Here is an 18,463-nt window from a genome sequence, read left to right as displayed (position 1 = left end):
TAAATGGTGCTAGTATCATGATTCACCACAAGGGGGCACAGAAGCCCTGCGCAGCGCAAACAAAAGCAGACTAAAAATAATATTTCCAACATATCTGAGCATTTTTATTGGTACACAACTGACGCCAGGACCTCTAGAGGTTGTAGTTATGGTGTTAGTAATTCTCGCTAGTTGTGATGATGTACAGCCTTTTAGTCTGGTATGAAACAGAATAATAATAATAATAATTTTATTAGCTTTTTAATACAACATCTCACAATGGCTGTGTCCAAAACCTCAAGCAGCTGCCTAATCAGTCTAAAAATTCACAGGCATAATGAAACTGCTTTCAGACAGACACGATTATTTAATGTTTTTCAAATAAGTCTCAAGCTCACCAAGGCTACATTTATTTGACAACAATATGCTGCAAAAACAGTAATAATGTTAAAAATTATTGCAATTGAAAAGAACTGTTTTCTATTTAATTATTATTTTTTTAAACATAATTTATAACTGTGATGGCAAAAACTGAATTTTCAGCAGCCATTAGCTACTCCGGTCTACTGTACGGTGTCACGTGATCCTGCAAAACATTTTTTTCAGGTTTCGGACACAGCCAATGTTTGAGTGTGTGATCAGGAAGGATCAATTATGGGAAATATATCAAACGAACATGGATCAGCTATGAGAACTACATAACATTTTAATGGTGTAGGACAAGATGGTATAAAGGCAAGTTAAACGAAAGCCAGTAAGGCCAATCGTTTATCATAAATACATTACAAAAAAGATTCTGCTAATCTTTACCCTTCATATATTTTGACACTTAAGAGTAAGGCAACCCAAAACCACTGTGCCATATTTAAGCTCCAATCAATGCTTTTTGCTTTTAACAGAATGAGCAAAAATCACACTGACTGATTTTTGGCATTAATGATTGATTTATAGATTAGCAACAGCACATTTGTTTTAACTCAAAAGTCCTGTCTAGATTGAGTGTGTAAAAGAGGACTGTCACCTTGACACACAGTTTAGACATCAAGCCATCTGACAAACAAAGAAGAGCCTGTTAACAAAAGGAAAGTATCTCCACTAGGGACATTTATCATGGGCTGCTTATGTTGCAAATAATCGACATGTCCAACTGGTGAAACAAAGCTGAGCATAAACCATGATTTACAGTTAGTCCTGCTTGGTTAGCTGGTCAGGAAACGAAGCTGAAATAGTATGTTAACTCACTATTGTTGTAACACTGACAAGGATGCACATATCATCTGTTTGAGGGTAAGATAAGGCATCTGCAATGTCTAATCTAATATATTCAGAGGGAACATATTATTATATACAGTACACACTTCACGAAACTGTCATGTTTTGATGCTAATCAAATATTTTCTTTGAGCTGCACTCGTTAAAATGCTGCATTTCTCCATGCACAATGTCAGATAAATATATTATTTAAGAGTAACGGCACCCTCCAGTTTCTGACAAATTCTCACCAATAAATATGAGCTACACTATTTAGGGTGTAACGGTACACGTATTCGTACCAAAGGTTTTCGGTATGGGTCTTTCAGTTCAGTACACATACCGAACAAATACAGCATTGTTTTAACCACTGCACAAGTTAAATTTCATTGGGAACTTCCAGTTCCAGTTCCGAAGTCTCATCTTTAAAAGTTTTTACAAAAACAAAACAACATTTTGATGCTCTTTGATGTGGCCTGACAGATCGCTGTATAAACGTCTCTGTTCAAATGGCAGCTCTTTACTACTAGCTTTAACACAAAATAAACAGCCAAAGTCAGAGCAAAACAAAGTTACAACAAAGTTAGAGAAATGAAATCTAAAGAAGAGAATTTCGTGAAATGTTAAAATAGTAATTCAATTTAAGTTTGGGCTCTGTAGTTAATTGTAACCTTATAGTAAAGTCAAAGTAGTTTAGAGCATAAGCTGGGGCAGATTTTTATCCCTATTAATTGTAAGTATAATGAAATCTATTTATAAAGAACAATTTGTTCAGTAAACCACTGTATAGTAATAAAAAAAAAAAATAATGTTTAGTTTTTTCCTCCTGCTGTACCAAAACCATACTGAAATGTGACGTCAAAAACATGGTAAGTACCGAACAGTCATGTTTGTGTACCATTACACCCCTAATATACAGTATATATATATATATATATATATATATATATATATATACAGTATATATACACACACACACACACAGTAGATAAAAAAAGCTAGGGATGCACAGTACACAGTATCAATACCCTATCAGCTATTGGGTAATAAAACAAAACAATATATTGGTCATAAAACAAAATTATTAGCAGCTTATCGGTAATGCTCTATTTTTTTTATATCGGTGCATCACTATGCATTTTAACTGAACTCAATAGTTGATAAACAAGATCTTTTTTGTCTTTGAACTTTTGGAGTGATGTTACTTTTAAATAATGTATTGCACAGCTACAATGTACATCAGATCAAGGGTTTTCACATTTTAATTCTGAACGACTTTCTGTGTACTGTACTTGCAGTGAAGTCCTCGAGACCGTAGTGCTTCCCATTTGTCATTTGAGGTTTCAGAAGAATGCTCTATCCCTGTTGCAGAGTCCACCATTTGGAACAAGGCTAAAAAGCTTTCATCACGCAAGCAGATAAAATGTGTTGTAGGAGACAGAACTTCACAGAACTGAATTTCAGCACAGTGTTAGGACCTCAAATAACCTGCTAGTTTAGCCACTCACCGGCACAGTGGCGTGTCAGTAGATGCTGCTACAGAGGAGCTTCTCATTCATTTACCGATGTACTCAAGGGGAGAGGGCCAATGCACAGTCTCTGGCTGCCTGTAGCCAACTCCTTCCTGTTTCTGGTCAAGTCTGCAAGGGAAGAGAGTGTCGTGATGGAGGTATGGTCACTTGATTGTGGTTCTGGGGCATGTACATGTTGTCACTTCTGCAGCCAACTGTGTTCGTCATCCTCTTCTTCATCAAGTAACGCCTTTTCTCTCTAAGGTGTTTCTAACGGAATTGCTGTTTGGACAATAAGTTTAAGAACAATAATCAGGTCATTGACACTGCATTAGCATGAAAAACAAATTAAAAATGTACAAGAATTGTCACATACACTGTAAAAGCTAATTACATATATTATCAATGAAAATTTAGTCTTTTATGCTCACCAAGGTGCATTGATTTGGTCAAAAATACAGTAATATTGTGAAATATCATTAGAATTACAACAGTTTCTATTTGAAGATATTTAAAAATGTAATTTAATGCTGTGTTGGCAAACTCCATTCTTCAATGTCACACGATCCTTCAGAAATCCTTTAAATATGCTGATTGGGTGCTCAAGAAATGCTATCAATGTTGAATAATAATATTGCTTAATATTTTTGTGGAGAAGTTCAAGTCGATACATTTTTAATAGAACATCTAAGCATTACTTTTAAATCTTTTGGAATATTATAAATGTCTTCACTTCACTTTTGATCAATTAACGGCATCATTGCTGAATAAAAGTATTAATTTCTTTAAAAAATAAAAATAAAATAAATAAAAGCTCACTTACAAAAACATTATTGGCTGCCAAGCAAAACACAATACATTTGAAATGTTCAGATACTGATACAGAGGTTGCATTTACCAAAAATTATTCATTATTTCTGGCAAATTATGGAAACACCAACAACATCTTAAAATGTTTTCCACCATATATATATATATATAAATAAAACTTCTTTTGTAAGTTTTCCTAAATGTTTTCTTTCATTCAGCCTTAAAAACGAGCATGCTTCATATGCAAAGGATCCAAAATATGTACCACTTCAATGCACTGGTCATACAGTTGCAGACCTTTAAAAGAGTCTCTTAATATTTAATATAGGGCTATACAAAAGACTAGATTATGAGTTTACATCTTAAGTTGATTAAAGAAAATGAATTCAGTCATGATACAGTATATCTAACCTGTTGATGGACGTCCATGAGGCAGTCAATCTGGAGGGGCTAGCAGTTCTGCACAGATGCACACACAGTAACAGAGTTACAACAGACAGAAATAAAGGGTGGCAGAGTGCACACACTCACCCAATAACTGTGCAGACTGTGTGCATAATATATACACTGCTGTTAACAAGTTTGCATTCTAAACGATTTTGTAATATATATATAAAAAAAATTGCAACAGCTGTATCTTTACACTAAAGCAAATACTATTAAATTCCCTATGTTTAGACTAGAATAGTAAGACTCACAGATGTGGACTTGTGGTCATGCGGTCGCTCAAGTTTGATGCGGATGTCTGTACGGTTCTGCTCCTGGTTCTTTCCTCCATCTGTTTTCCCAGCTGGAAACATAAGTACATTTATTTAATAGATAAACACACAAACATAAGCTACACTACTACACAAAGATACACCAAAGATGTTTTATTTTTATAAATATGTTAAGATTGTGTGAATGAAATGATTTTGCACAGCTTGTTTCTCTCACCAGGAGAGCTCCCCCTGCTGGTTGTACTGGCAGTGCTCATGTTGTCCTCCAGCCATGTGCTGTATGTGAACGAGTCTCGTTTATGAGGAGTATCTGCTGACGACAGACTCTCCTGAATGGGACAAATACAACAAATGGTTCTAGCAGACAAACTGACAAAATATATGAAGTCTGTCTTATTGTTGTTTTTTTAATGTTAGTCTCTGCTGTGAACATGTCTGCGCCAAAGACAGTTTGCATGCAATGACTGTGTAGTTTCTAGAGATGTTCATTACTTGAATGTGTTGACGATAAATGTGCTTTTCTCACCATGCCGGTGTCATAGTCCTCTGTGGCCTCGGTTTCATTGTCCTCTACCACACTAGCAAAGCTGCTGGCGTTAGAGGAGGAGCGGGACAGGTCAAGAGCCTCAGGAATGGAGGGAGCCTGGCAGTACATGCTTGAGCTACACACACACACACACACACACACACACACACACGCACGCACGCACACACACACACACACACACACACACACACACACACACAAAAACATGTTCTTAATGCCTTTAGCTGTGACAAACAAGAAGCTCCCATAGTTATTGTTGTCAGATCGCTTGCATCCACCAAAACACACAGCCAGGGTTCAGTAGCAAACCCTATCAAGCACCAAATATGAACAAAAACTGACAATGTTGCTTTTTTTTCCTGCTCATTTTCACCACATCTCAATTAAGGAAGTGATGGTCATTTTGTTTTTGTTCTTTTGGTATAATTAATAAACAGCCTTTTTGGACACAGCACACCATAAAAAAAATTCTACCTTTTTATTTACCTTCATTAACACATGTGTCTCCTTAATAAGCTAGTACAGAATTTTTTGATTTTCTATAGAGATTTTATACACACACAAACACAGTATCATACTGCTTTGCATGATCACTCACTGCATGTAAGATTTTTGGAACATAACCAGTCCATCAGTACGTACTGGCAGTTTAAATTTTCAATAATAAATCACTGTGTTTACACCATTCTCACACAACGTTTGAAATATTAAAATGAAATATGAAATGTTTTATCTATATAAATATATCAATATTATAATTATTTATATTTTATCATGCTTTTTCGTAGATTAATATTTGGGTTTGGGACAAAAGGAAAACAATATAATCTACACATACACTACAAATACATTTGAAAATAAGCAAAAATAAATAAAGGGATTGTAGAAAGCTTTAAAAACAATTTAAACACATTTTAACACAAAATGTTGAAATCAACCCTTGAGACATAAAAGCACAAGGTTTAAGGCTCGCTGAAATATGTGAACAAATCAATCATTACTCTGTAATGCTTTACACTTTACCTGTTCTTGGTGATGAGGACCTCGGGAGAGCTCTGATTGGAGGAGTTTTCAGACTTGGGATCCTGGGAGGCGTGGCCACTGTCAGGAGTCTTCTGTGTGGGGAAGCACTCTCTACTGCCACACACACACACACACACACACACACACACACACACACACACACACACACACACACACACACACACACACACACACACACACACACACTTTCACCATCAGAGGGCAGCATAAGCATTGTGTTTGAAACTCTATAGGTCAAAGGTGAGGTGACAGAATTCAAGCTCAACAGCAGTCTACTCAGAGTTAGGTTAGGTTAGATACAACAGTGCATGCTGATTCACATCACTATACTGAAACACATGAGTTCGGAGCAACATCATTCAAAGGGCCTGTAAGTACTACAGCACATATGACAAAAGGCCAGCTCATGCAAAATCAGTTAAACAGACAATGATTGGCTGAAAAATTAGCAGACCACCAATCAGTTAGCATGCTGATTTTGCATGTGTGACCAGTTTAATAATGTGCTAAAGGCCATAATTCATAGCATTTCAGATGCATTGCTATGGCCAGGTAAGGAAAGCAGCTACTCTGTGGTTATAGAGGTGTCATTCTATGGTGGCATTTATACTTGGAGGAATCCACGATGAGCCTCCCATTCTTGAGAGTGACGCTGGGTAGAGAGAGACAGAGCACTGTCCTGTCCTCTGACAACAGAGCAGCAATTCTTCACCAAACACATAAACACAAAAAAGAGTGTAAAGTTTGTGTAACAATTTATGTCCTGCCTGTAACTCTTTTATTTTATATTAAGTATTTTTGCATGTACAGTGCATGATAAATAAATGTAAGATTTTTGGGATATAACCATTCTGTCAGTACTAACATTGTCAATAATATCTCTCTCAAACTGCCCTTAACTGTCTTATATAGGAATATTCCTATACAAAAAAATAAAAAAACCTTTAAAAAAGGATTTATTTTTTTCAAAATAACCCTATTTTAATGTTTTGAAATGTTATTTATTTCTGTGATGGCAAAGCTGAATTTGAGCAGCAATCACTCCAGGCTTATGATTTGATTTTCTGCTCAAGAAACATTTCTTATTATCAATGTTGAAAGCAGTTGAGTTGCTTAATATTTTTAACTGTGATAATAAAATAACTAAATGAAATTATAATAAAAATGATAATAAATAAGATGATAATAATTAAAGAAATTAGTAAAATTAAATATTTCTGAGTCCAAACTTTTGAATTGTAGTGCATATATGAATTTCACAGAAAATCTTGCTTCTGAAAGCAGGTTTGAGCACAAAAGTGCCTGAATCTGTGACAATGAAATTTTCATGCTTCACAATTGCAGTTTCTGAAGTTTCCTCCTCCTCTTACCTCTTCTCCTGGACCTCCTGGATGTTCTCGATGCCGATAGCACTGCTACGTCGAGAGCTGAAAGGTCCTGACTTTTTCCTAGTTGGGCTTTTTCCAGGAATGATCAAAGACTGTAGGAGAGAACAGGAAGGTCAGCGAGCCAAGGATTCATAGAAACACCTTCACACTGAGATGAAAACTTCTCAAAGGAAACTTTAAGGATAATACATCCTCTATAGGTCAGGTCTATGTTATACCACTAGCAATAGTCTATTATTTCTTATATCTATGGCATGCTCCAGCCTTTTTTAAGAACAAAAGGCAGTGTTTCATAGCTTGACTGGCAGGGTGGATGTGAAGAGCGCGCTTGAGGGTTTCGGCCTGAACTGAGAGATGAAAGATGGGAGCAGGATCTCCTGAGCTTCACTGGGCGACTGTGCTCTCGCTGGGGACACTTTGTTCTCTTCAAGCCTGAGCACTGGGATTTTACAGCTACTGCTTCATGACTTCAAATGAAAGGCCTTCAAAAAGGCTTTTATCTAAAATGGCTTCAAAGGCTTCGGAAAGACTCGATGTTGCCTTTTTCTTTTGTGTTTCTATGCTATTACAGTAGCTCGCGAAGAGTGTACAATTATCAGACGAGGGGATAGAAATACACTGAATAGTACATACTACACAACAAGAAATGACGTTGGACATTAAAAATGTAGCAGAGCTATGGTTTACATGCAGGAAGTGATGCTGGAAGGGGAGCAATGATGAAATCTGTGACCTTTTACCATGAACATTAAACACTGAAACTGCTGCTGAACACAGATGTACGTAGATGTACATGGGTCATTTAAAAGAAAAGTGGTAAAGGATATAAAAGTATGCAATATGACTCTAACTGAACAGTGCTTACTGTCAAAGTGGCTTATATTCAATATGGAATATGGCCTGTTTAGTAAGACTGGATAGTATGGCATGAATAAAATGATGGATGCACAATATATATGCTTCATATCAGTTATTTAATTGTGCATGTACACTTTAAATGTAATACTTGGCTAAATGAATCTCAAAATCTCAAAATGAATTTCCATTTTTCATTCAGCACATTATAATTCTGTGGTGCCTAAATTCACTTTAGCTTTTAAAATGATTGATTTTAGTTTATTTTAATTTTTATTTGTTGTACATTTTATTATTGCAAAAATAAATAAATAAATAAATACAATAAAAAATGTAAAATACAATAAAAAAGTAATCATATTAAATAAAACAGAAATTAGACTGTTAGATGTAGACTTGCAGAAGTATTCAGTGTAAAATGCCATATTTAATGAAATCAATTAAAAACGTTGTGAAGAATAGACCAATGCTACATTTATTTTTATATTTCATGTATGTTTTAGTAATTTAGTTATTTTGTCTTTTTATTAGCTTTTGTTTTAAATGTGTAGACAGTTTTTATTAAATTTTATTATATCAGTTGTTAACTGAAATTTTAAAACTAAATTACATTTTTATTTATTTATTTTTATTAATGAAAGCCATTTTATGCATTTAGTTGTAGTTAAATATAATAATGCGAGATAAACATAGTTTGTTAAGAGGGTGTATTATAATACACTGGTGGCAATCATTCTGTTAACAAAACATTCAAAATAGGCGTATTTCCAAACAATTGTCCAGTGGACAAACCACATTTTACAAATGTAAATTTTTAAAGTAAAACTTAAAGAAAGTTTTACTTAAAGAAAATATTATATTATGATCAGTGCATTGAAAAAGGGACTTTAGCTGACTGTAACTGCAGCTGTATGTTGTAAAAGTCATGCGGTGAGAACAAATGATGCATATGAGAGAGGAGTGAGAGTTATACATGAACCTCTTCTATGGTTCCTATTCCTATGGCACTGCCACGCCGTCCATATTTACTGGGACTTTTGCCTGGGACAAGCAATGACTGCACAGATCCCACAGAGAAAGAGAGAGAGAACGAGAGAAATCATGAGTCCATGCAGCAGGTTATGTGTTATACAAACAAAATAGCCTACAAACATCTGCTGGAGAGACAGTCATCAAAGCATGAACAGCAAGTAAAAAGCTGTCATGAACACAACAGAGTAGCCACACAAGGAAAAAAGGGCCAGAGGAACCTCAGCAGGTGCAGGGACCTGTGAAGGACAAAAATGCTGAAGTAGGAGCACATAGCACACAATTGGTGACACAATTTAACAGTTAGTCAGGTTAGTCAGACAAGAAGGTTCATATATCATGACGTTAAATGAACATTTATGCATTATTTTGGAAACTGAACTTAGTTATGTTAAAGGAGTTATGTTAAACTTGCAAAAATGCAAACTGTGCATACTCATAATTACCATAGGTCATTGGCACTCAACTGGTGGGTCGTTATATTAAAATGGATTGGCCTGTTGAAGCTAATCCATTTTCATATCAGGGTCCCACATAGAAGTGGAAAAATGCTGAAATAACTAAATAAAATACAATTTACAAACCTTTAAATATTACTATCCAGTTTGTTATTTTGCATATTGTTGGACCTATGTACTTTACAGTTTCAATCTTATTTTATGGATGCTTTTATTTACAATAAAATAAAATACAAAAAAATGTAAATATTAAAATAAAAAAAACTGAATTCAGAATCCAGTTTATGTTAATAATATTGCATATCAATGAACCTATGCAAGTTTCAGTGTGATTTTAAATACGTTTTTATTTACTTTATGTTACTCATTTTGACTATTGTTGGACCTATGCAAGTTTCGATGTAAATTTGAATATGTTTTTATTTACTTGTGATAAATAAATACATTTTGGTAAGTGTTGAGTTGTCACTTGATATGCAATGTACTGGGTCCTGCAGCAAAACCAGTTGATAACCACTGTCACACAGGACCTTAGTGGGGCCCTATCACTGTCAATGGCCTTGTTTGTTCTGACTTAATCACCATAAGGAGATGAAGTAATACACGATTTCTAATTTTCACCAGTAACCTTTAGGATTAAATTCACAATACCAAAATATTAGTTGTACTAAAATGTAGTTTTTTATTCTCCATTGCATAGCCTGTGTGAAGGCCATTTGACTGACATGGCATATGATAGCGCTATAAATAACAGAAGCATTAACTGTGACAGAGGCATGGCTCAGTAACTCTGAAATGTCTTCCAGTGCGAGTCCCTGTGGGGAAAGTGGGATTTCTCTCGACTCATATGAGCGGTGCTCACGAGGGGCGCTGGCATGACTTAGCATGGCTCTCAGTGTGTGACGGTCCCCGGGGCAAGAAGCAGCACCATAAGAGCCGCTGCGCTTGATGGAGCAAGAGCTAGCTGGCCGGAAGACACTGTTTCTGCACTTAAGCTGTGCAAGAATTATACTTACCAACAAGACACCTGCATATTAAAATCCATTCAACAAGCATTGCACACACATAAATATGTAACTCTCCCAGCAGGTTCTTATGCGGTGCTGATGTGTGTCTGATCCTGTGGGGTATGTGGTGAGGTCAAAACATTCACAGCCTTCTTTATACTAACACTGTTGCAGGTCACCTTATCCTACTTCAAAATCAGATAGTATTCATTCCAGAGAGACACTGCAAGGAAAATAACAAAATAATGTCTCACATGACGCCTTGTAGATCTGACAGCATTTCATTCCCTCATGAGCAACATGCAGCACATTCCACACTACTTTATGTCATGCACCCCCCCAAAGGACCTCATCTTCACCATAATCAAGACACACACCTCCTGTGATTATAATGGGGAAAGCGCAAATTCATACTGTATATGGGTCAATGACATATTTATACAATAAAAGGGTCTGCAGAAAAATAAGAAAACCATTTTTAAAAATCAGGTTTAAAACATACATGTCAAGTTCTGATGGATGGATTTGAAAAAGTTTAATATAGTTATCAAAATAAAATTGCCTGAAAAAATGTCATGTGACAAATGTCATGCAACCATCATTATTTTCAAAAAGGTTTTTTTTTTTTTTTTTTTTTTTTTTTTTAAAGGTAGTACTATTTTTAAAAGAGTATTACAAATTATATTATCAAAAAAAACATCTTTTTTATGTCTCAGTACATCAAACTGTAAAAAGTAAACATATATTAAAATATATTATATATGCATGCCAAGTTACTTTCATGCACAAGTTTTTTCCCTTCATTTCTATTTTTTAATTCTAAACAATAAAAAAAACTTTAGAATAAAGATAATAGATAGGAACTTCATGTCATTGACCCTTTTAACTCAGGAAATCCTGACTGTAGAGCAGCAAACAGGAGCAAGACCAGTGCAGTTAAGTGACCCTTTCAAGAAACATTCCTGAGGTAAACTGTAAAAGGTCCAGTGAAAAAAATCAGTGGCTGCAGAGATGACAGACAAAAAGCATGAAGGAAATGAGGAAAAAATTTTTAAGGGACTGGTGCATGAGGGAAATTATGAATTAAATTGAAGTTGGTTGATTGATCATGAATTATTTCATCTTCCTTGTGTTGTTTTGTTCTCAGTTTGGCAGCTCAGAGGATCTGTGCATGTGCTTAACTTTCAGTGTAGTCAGGAATTCGTGAAGTATGTGTAACCAGGACTGTCTTTTTACATCATAGTGGAGGGAAGATTGGGGACTAGCATAGATTGGCCCATTGAAAAGCCAGTAGGGCAGGGGGTTACTTACTATCCCAGGGGGTTTAGGGGTCTCTGGTGAGTGGTGGTTGTTGTTGTTGTGGGTGATACTGCCGCTGTGACTATTGGAGACTGTGTACTTCCTGATATTGTGGCCCATGGTGTCCAGAGACTGGCTCCTGCTGCGGATCACCCGCTATAGCACAGGGAGAGATGAGGAGGACACTTGGTGAGCAGCGGCAGGTCAACGAGGGCCAATGGAGTGGGTCTGAAGCCAAAGAATCAAGTAGCTAAAACAACCCGAGCAACACCTGAGCGAAGAGTGCAGCTTTGTTCGTGAAAGAAAAAAGCAAGTGGGCAGAGGGAAGACAGATGATATAAAGCTAGCAGAGAGTTTGGCTGCTCACGATTGAAGCTCGCAACCAATAGAGGGCAGAACCACCTGAGAGTGTTAATGGATATTGATTAAACATCACCTACTAAAGTGCTGCCTGATTTCACGGGAAAATGCCACAACCACCAATGAGCTGTGTCTACGCTAATGAGTTCATCTATTGACAGCTGCTGCTGAAAACAGTGTGAAATAGTGGTTGCGGAAACAAATATAATAGATTAAAAGACAGATAATGGAAATGATTTATGAGAAGTCTGATTGATTTTTCATGTCTGGATGACAACAATCAATGCATGAACACCACTGAACACATTCAATTATAAACCCGGCTGCCATGCACATACAAACCTTCCCTGTCTACTGTGAATTATTGCTATGGAAAATTCAGTCTACTTGATAAATAACCTCTATATAGTCGTCAGGCATAATGCTGCGCATTACAGAAAAATATTTGTGTCGTGTATGATTAATCATGTACTACTGATTAATTTGTAAAGTATTTCAGGAAACAAAACACTGTAGAGCATAAGATAAATCTCATGAGTGGATCTATGCTCAACAATGTGCTAATAGGATTTAATTAGTGTTAATTATGGTAATGAGTTATTTAATTTCAGTAGCATCGGTTACATCACTTGGCAGGTGGAGTCATAAAGACACAGCTATCTAAATCCCAAGAGAGAAAAATATGCTACTTTTCAAAAAGAATAACAGCCGCAAGATAAAAAATATATATTTCAGCTAGGATGGATTTATTTGTTGTGTTTAAGCTTATGGACTAAAACAACTTAACCTAAATTAAATAAAAACGAATGAATAACTAATACTAAATAGACTTATTAAAAACGGAAACTAACAAAAATGACAAACACAACAACAGAATTACTCAAACTAAAATGAAAACAGAAAATATAAAAATAAAATGTAAAATATTATTAAAAAATATTCTATTATTATACAAATATGATAGTATATAAAGACACTGCTCTGAATGAATGACTCCTCTCATATCAGAAAAAAAAATTATGACCACAAACCAAATCCACCCCCGTCCAGCATTCACACACACAAGCCACAGCAATGCTTCACAAACATCCCCATCCCCCTCTATTCTGGATGTAAGTGCCCTCACAGAGACCTCGGAGCACTGGGTCCTTGTGGATTACCTTGAAAGACTCAAAGAAGCCGCCTCCCCCTCCTCCTCCATTCTCCAGTTTGTCCTCCTCTCCTCCCAGCCCCATCATAGCCTGACTGTTGATGTGCAGCTCCTCGTACAGCGTCTCCAGCAGAGCAGACCGGGTACGCTCCTGGTGATATAGCGCACTTGTACTTAGACATAGCATACATTTGAACATGGTAAATTAATGCTAGATGAGGCTTGTGACATTCACATTACATGTATGCATTTGTTAGTCACATACAGCATATCATAAAATACATTTTATTAATACATTGCATTTAAAGCCATAACCTTGGTATTACATATGAGCACTGATTTCTGACAGCTTAATGACACTCACCTCTAATTTGGCAAATTTTTCAGCTTTGTAACAAGCGTATTCAGCATTGATCAGCTTGGTAAGCAAGAATTCATGAAACTCTGGGCCCTGAGGGAGGCAGGAGAGTGCAGAAGGAGAACAAATGAGAGAAATACAGATGGATGGAGAAATTTTTTTTTCTTTACATATAGAAATAGGCATTAAAATCTTATAAAATTACATTCGTTTGGACTACAGAATACAGTCTCCACATAAATACTAAGCAGCACAACTCTTTTTAATGTTGAAAATAAAATGATAAATGTTTCTTGATCACCAAATTGGATCACGTGACACTGAAATTCACAGCAATAAATTGTGAAATCGCAGGAATAAATTTCAAATGTAATATGGTTTCACAATATTACAGTTTCTACAGTACTTTTGATCAAATAATTGCAACCTTGAGCATAGGAGAATTTAATAATGTTTTAATAAAATCTTACTGACCCAAAGCATTTTAAATGAAATGAATTGTATTAAGCAGATACTTTCCCCCCTGAAATGCCACTTAAAGAGCATTTACTGTATAAATTTCATCAGTGCATTACGTAGGACCTGAACCCATGACCCTGATGTTGCTAGTGCAATGCATAAATACTCCACTTCCATTTATTTAGATTCATAAACTCACTTTCTTAAAAATGGCTGGGTTGGGAAGAGGTGGTCCGAAGAAGGGGACGTCATCTCTCGCTGTTACCGAAACCTGGACAATGATAAATGCATGCATCACTTACTGACTCACAGAGGGGTGTTAAAGACGCGCTAGATTGCAGTAATACTGTGTTGATGTACCTTGTACATGACGTTGTCAGAACAGGCATTTTCAACTTGCACCACTACATAGGCATGCAGGAAGTTGGAGGCAATCATGTCTGGCACAAATGGAGTGTTCCCGTCTTGAAACACGATGGCCACGATGTCATTTCCTATATGCCTCTTCCTTTGTAGCTGTGATAACAAAACAAGAGATGTCACTTTTATAATTCCTAATTTAAATGTAACAGTTGAATTAAACTTAAATACTATACAGTTGTTAAAGTGAGATTTCTTTGGCATAATTTAAAATGTATTAGCAGTTTTCAAGCCAAAGAAGGATAAAAGAGTTGGGTCCTGGATGCTGATTGGTCAAAACAGCGTTGCAGTCTACTAAAATAGAAATGACACAAAAACTTATTCACCATAGTTTCATAAAAAAACAACTATTAATATTTAACCTACATACAGTTAAAATGTTTGGGGGCTATAAGAATATTTTAATGTTTTTGAATCTTCTTTTTTTCCCAAATCTAATTTATTCCTTTGGTGGGAAAACTGAATTTTCAGCAGCCATTACTCCAGTCTTCAGTGTCACATGATTCTTTAGAAATCATTCTAATATTTTTTTCAAGATCCTTTAATAAATAGAAACTTAAAAATAACAGTGTTGAAGAATAGCAAGAATAACAAGACATAATACATTAGCTTTAAAAAAAAATGCTAAAAAAATGCATCTTTAACATTTATATCATGCCATTATAAAATCACTAGAATATGTGCTATATTCTGAATATCCATTGCATAGTATGCCTTTTATACATGAATATATACAAATCATAGCACAATATCTTGCAGTTTATTGCTTAGGAATGAAATAAGCCAGTCCAAACATATTTGATGTAATATACAAACACACAGCTGCGGTGAGTGTCGTTAAACGCTCTTCTGGCAGACATCTGATGATAAATTCCATATACTTTTGAGGTTATATTTATGTGTCAATGATGCCATGTGCTGAAGTTGTTTTTCACAACATGTCTCAACAGATGGCTGGCAAGGGCAAACACAGAGGTTGCAGCCGCTCATTTAAACATGGACATCAGTTCACCAACTCGATCTGCTGTCAGCCTCCAATCACTGCAGAGTGTAAGTGTGCACACATGACAGTGAGAGAGAGAGAGAGAGAGAGAGAGAGAGAGAGAGAGAGAGAGGAGCAGGCTTCATGTGTTCTAAATGTAGAAGATTCCCTGAGGAGTGAGCTCTAAAAAACACTCTTCCTCAGAGGACACAGTGCTGCCAGTGAAGGTGCAGAATAAAGGTCAGTTTGTGAGTCAACAATCATCTGCCAGAACATCAGCAGTGTGTGTCTGCACAAAACAGCATCTGCCCCAATGCTAAGGAATGGATTTCTTCCCTCTTGTCGATCCAGATGGCTCATACCTATGTGGCTTGTTATATTATTTTGCATCTGAACAGTATCTACAAAGATGGAAAATCAGGGACAACTGGTGCTTACCACAGTTGTATTGATTAAAGGATCTAGAAGCAATGAAAACACATGTGCTGTGAGTGACCCTCTCACTGTCTGAACCCACAGAATTGTGAGTACCTGCTGTGTATCGCCCTCTGTGTAGGGAAGCTTAGTTGACACATGGAACATGATCTCCTTGTTGTGGAAATTGTGGTACACAGATTCAGAGCCTGTCTGTCCATGTGTCACGTCCAATCCTCCACGAAACCTAGTAGAAGAAAGCATATTCAAGGATTCTGCTGTCAAACATGAATGATATCATTAGCATTAGCCTTCACAAAGATAAGGAATCATAGTTTGGTAGCAAAACTTTATCATTTGGATATCTTTGTAAAGGTTACAAATAAAAAAATAATCTAAATGTTTTGCTAGGAGAGCCACATAAAAATAAAAAGTAATAAATAAATTGATTTAATAAAACAAAATGCAAAAAGGATAAGAAAATCTACTGTTTTTAAACATGTCTACAGTATTTATTTGATCATTTATTATTTTTTGTTAGATTTCACTATATAAACAATAATTACACCAACATATATTTATTTTAATGAAAATTTAAAAGTGATTATTTCTATTATTTTGTAAATAATTATTAATAAATTAATTAAGCGAATAACATTTTAAATTCCTATGTATGATTAGTATATACACTTTTAGTATTTTACTAATTATTAATGTTTTAGTAATTTTGTGATTTTAGTAATCTTGTGACAAAAATGCTTTTGTAATTTTTTCATTAAATATGTCTATTTAGCATTAACTTATATTTTAATTCTAGTAATTTTATGCTTGAACTTAAACATTTTATTTTAGTTTATTTTAGTAATATTTATTAATAAATTAATATTAATAATAGTAACATTTATATTTTTCATCTATTTCAATTAATAAAATATTTTTTATAATTTTAATAATAATAAAACTGACTTGATAATAATAACATCATTTTACACTTTGTGTGATTTGCAGGAGCTATAACAGAGCTATAAGAAAGTGCAGTTCATTCCTAGTGAAATCTCTCCTCAGAAGTGCACAGATGCAAACACAAACACCCAAAGCTTCTATTTTAATTGATTCATGTTGTTAAACATTTAATCTAGTGCGTTTGCATCTCACTTGTGCCGTACTGAGAGAGAGTAAGAGAGAGAGTTACCCTTTGAAGTCATGGAGCTCGATTTTCTGTCCTAGAAACTCTAAAAACTCCACCAAAGCAGGACTCTCCTCATTATTCCCAAACAACTCCTCCTCTGAGGTCTACACAGATGAAAACACATAAATTGTTTAAAAGTTTCAAAAAAACATTTGTATTGTGCCGTTGGCAGCAGACACAGTAACCCTTCAGGTACAATAGAAGGTCAACACAACACAGAAGCTTCATGCATTATCATGACTTCAATTACTGAACAAAATAACAAAGTAGTTCAGTCTTTCATACATCACAAGAACACATGACAATGCTTATGTTACAGCACAAAGCCTGACATTCAACAAACCCCATATGAAATGAACCTACACACAAAAACAAGAATATCTTGATGAGGTCAAAAGCAAACTAAAATTAGCAAACCTAAATGGCTCACCATGAGTCAATTAGCTTGATGAAAATGCAAATTGTTCTCCTGAACAAACATTGTCTCCCATTTAGAGTCAAGGAGGACAAGCGGAAGTTTTAAGGGCTGATCCATAAGGTGCGTTTTAGACATGAGAACGTCCCATTAAGGGCCTCTGTGTTCTTGTTAACCACATTGGAAAGGCTGAGTGTGTAAACACATTGATCCGTGCGATTAGAGGCTGTTCAAGCACATCTCGCAGCCTCCACTGTCATGCTTATAGGCTAAGAGCGTTGCTGGCAAGCATCCTCGAACAACCTCTCAGTCTCTGTGGCAGGTCAAGGATCTGTTTTAATGCAGTCAAAGCTTTCCTCTGGGAACAATAGCCTCATGATACTAATAAAAGACAAATGAAGACAACGGCTTGATTGTTGTCTAAGCAGAGGAGACATTTTAGGGTTGAGAAAAGGAAAGGCAACTTTGTTCAAAAGAATGGTGTTGTTCTGAATAAAGATGAATTATGATGGTGAGTTACAGCACCAATTCATCTCTGTGCATCGGCTAAATGAGAAGAAATCGGTTGTGAAGAAGCTAATGGAGATAAGGCTTCCCATGCGACTCACCTGTCCAAACTTCTGATAAATGACTCCAAACTTGAAGTTGTTGCTTATGACGTGTTCGTCGAAAGTGACGATGAGCCTGGAGGCCTGTGGCAGAGTAGATGTTTTCAATAGCATGATGAATGTCCTTAAGGTACTGCTTTGTCAACAATGCAAACCCAAAGAGACGACGAGCAATACTTTTGCAGAAACTGGCATATTTCCCAGTGCCACG

At 35.8% G+C, this 18,463-nt stretch overlaps 1 protein-coding gene and 1 long non-coding RNA gene across 11 annotated transcripts in view; one reads left to right on the top strand and one right to left on the bottom strand.

Moving 5' to 3' along the window:
• Positions 1-2,516: 2,516 nt before the first annotated feature.
• Positions 2,517-18,463, bottom strand: part of LOC132118163 (rap1 GTPase-activating protein 1-like) — a 35,446-nt gene continuing 19,499 nt past the window's right edge. For 3 of the 10 annotated variants that reach the window (XM_059527781.1, XM_059527783.1, XM_059527779.1), the window contains 17 exons: positions 18,253-18,336; positions 17,233-17,333; positions 16,158-16,287; positions 14,585-14,740; positions 14,424-14,495; positions 13,772-13,858; positions 13,418-13,558; positions 11,910-12,053; positions 9,084-9,161; positions 7,232-7,341; positions 6,472-6,567; positions 5,841-5,954; positions 4,797-4,932; positions 4,488-4,599; positions 4,250-4,341; positions 3,963-4,010; positions 2,517-3,023 (listed from right to left, as the gene is read on the bottom strand). In XM_059527781.1, coding sequence (XP_059383764.1) covers positions 4,002-4,010; positions 4,250-4,341; positions 4,488-4,599; positions 4,797-4,932; positions 5,841-5,954; positions 6,472-6,567; positions 7,232-7,341; positions 9,084-9,161; positions 11,910-12,053; positions 13,418-13,558; positions 13,772-13,858; positions 14,424-14,495; positions 14,585-14,740; positions 16,158-16,287; positions 17,233-17,333; positions 18,253-18,336 — 1,662 coding nt within the window. In that variant the 3' untranslated portion in view covers positions 2,517-3,023; positions 3,963-4,001. The remainder of the gene's footprint in view (positions 3,024-3,962; positions 4,011-4,249; positions 4,342-4,487; positions 4,600-4,796; positions 4,933-5,840; positions 5,955-6,471; positions 6,568-7,231; positions 7,342-9,083; positions 9,162-11,909; positions 12,054-13,417; positions 13,559-13,771; positions 13,859-14,423; positions 14,496-14,584; positions 14,741-16,157; positions 16,288-17,232; positions 17,334-18,252; positions 18,337-18,463) is intronic. The other 7 variants (XM_059527789.1, XM_059527782.1, XM_059527780.1 and 4 more) reach the window with 6 other exon arrangements.
• Positions 6,109-8,202, top strand: LOC132118165 (uncharacterized). Its single transcript, XR_009425882.1, has 2 exons — positions 6,109-6,231; positions 7,206-8,202. It is a non-coding gene; the product is annotated as an uncharacterized LOC132118165 (long non-coding RNA).

Source organism: Carassius carassius, chromosome 37 (genome assembly GCF_963082965.1).
Source record: "Carassius carassius chromosome 37, fCarCar2.1, whole genome shotgun sequence".
Lineage (NCBI taxonomy): Eukaryota > Metazoa > Chordata > Actinopteri > Cypriniformes > Cyprinidae > Carassius > Carassius carassius.
The sequence above is the reverse complement of the archived record's forward strand: the minus strand, read 5'-3'. Positions and strand labels throughout refer to the sequence as shown.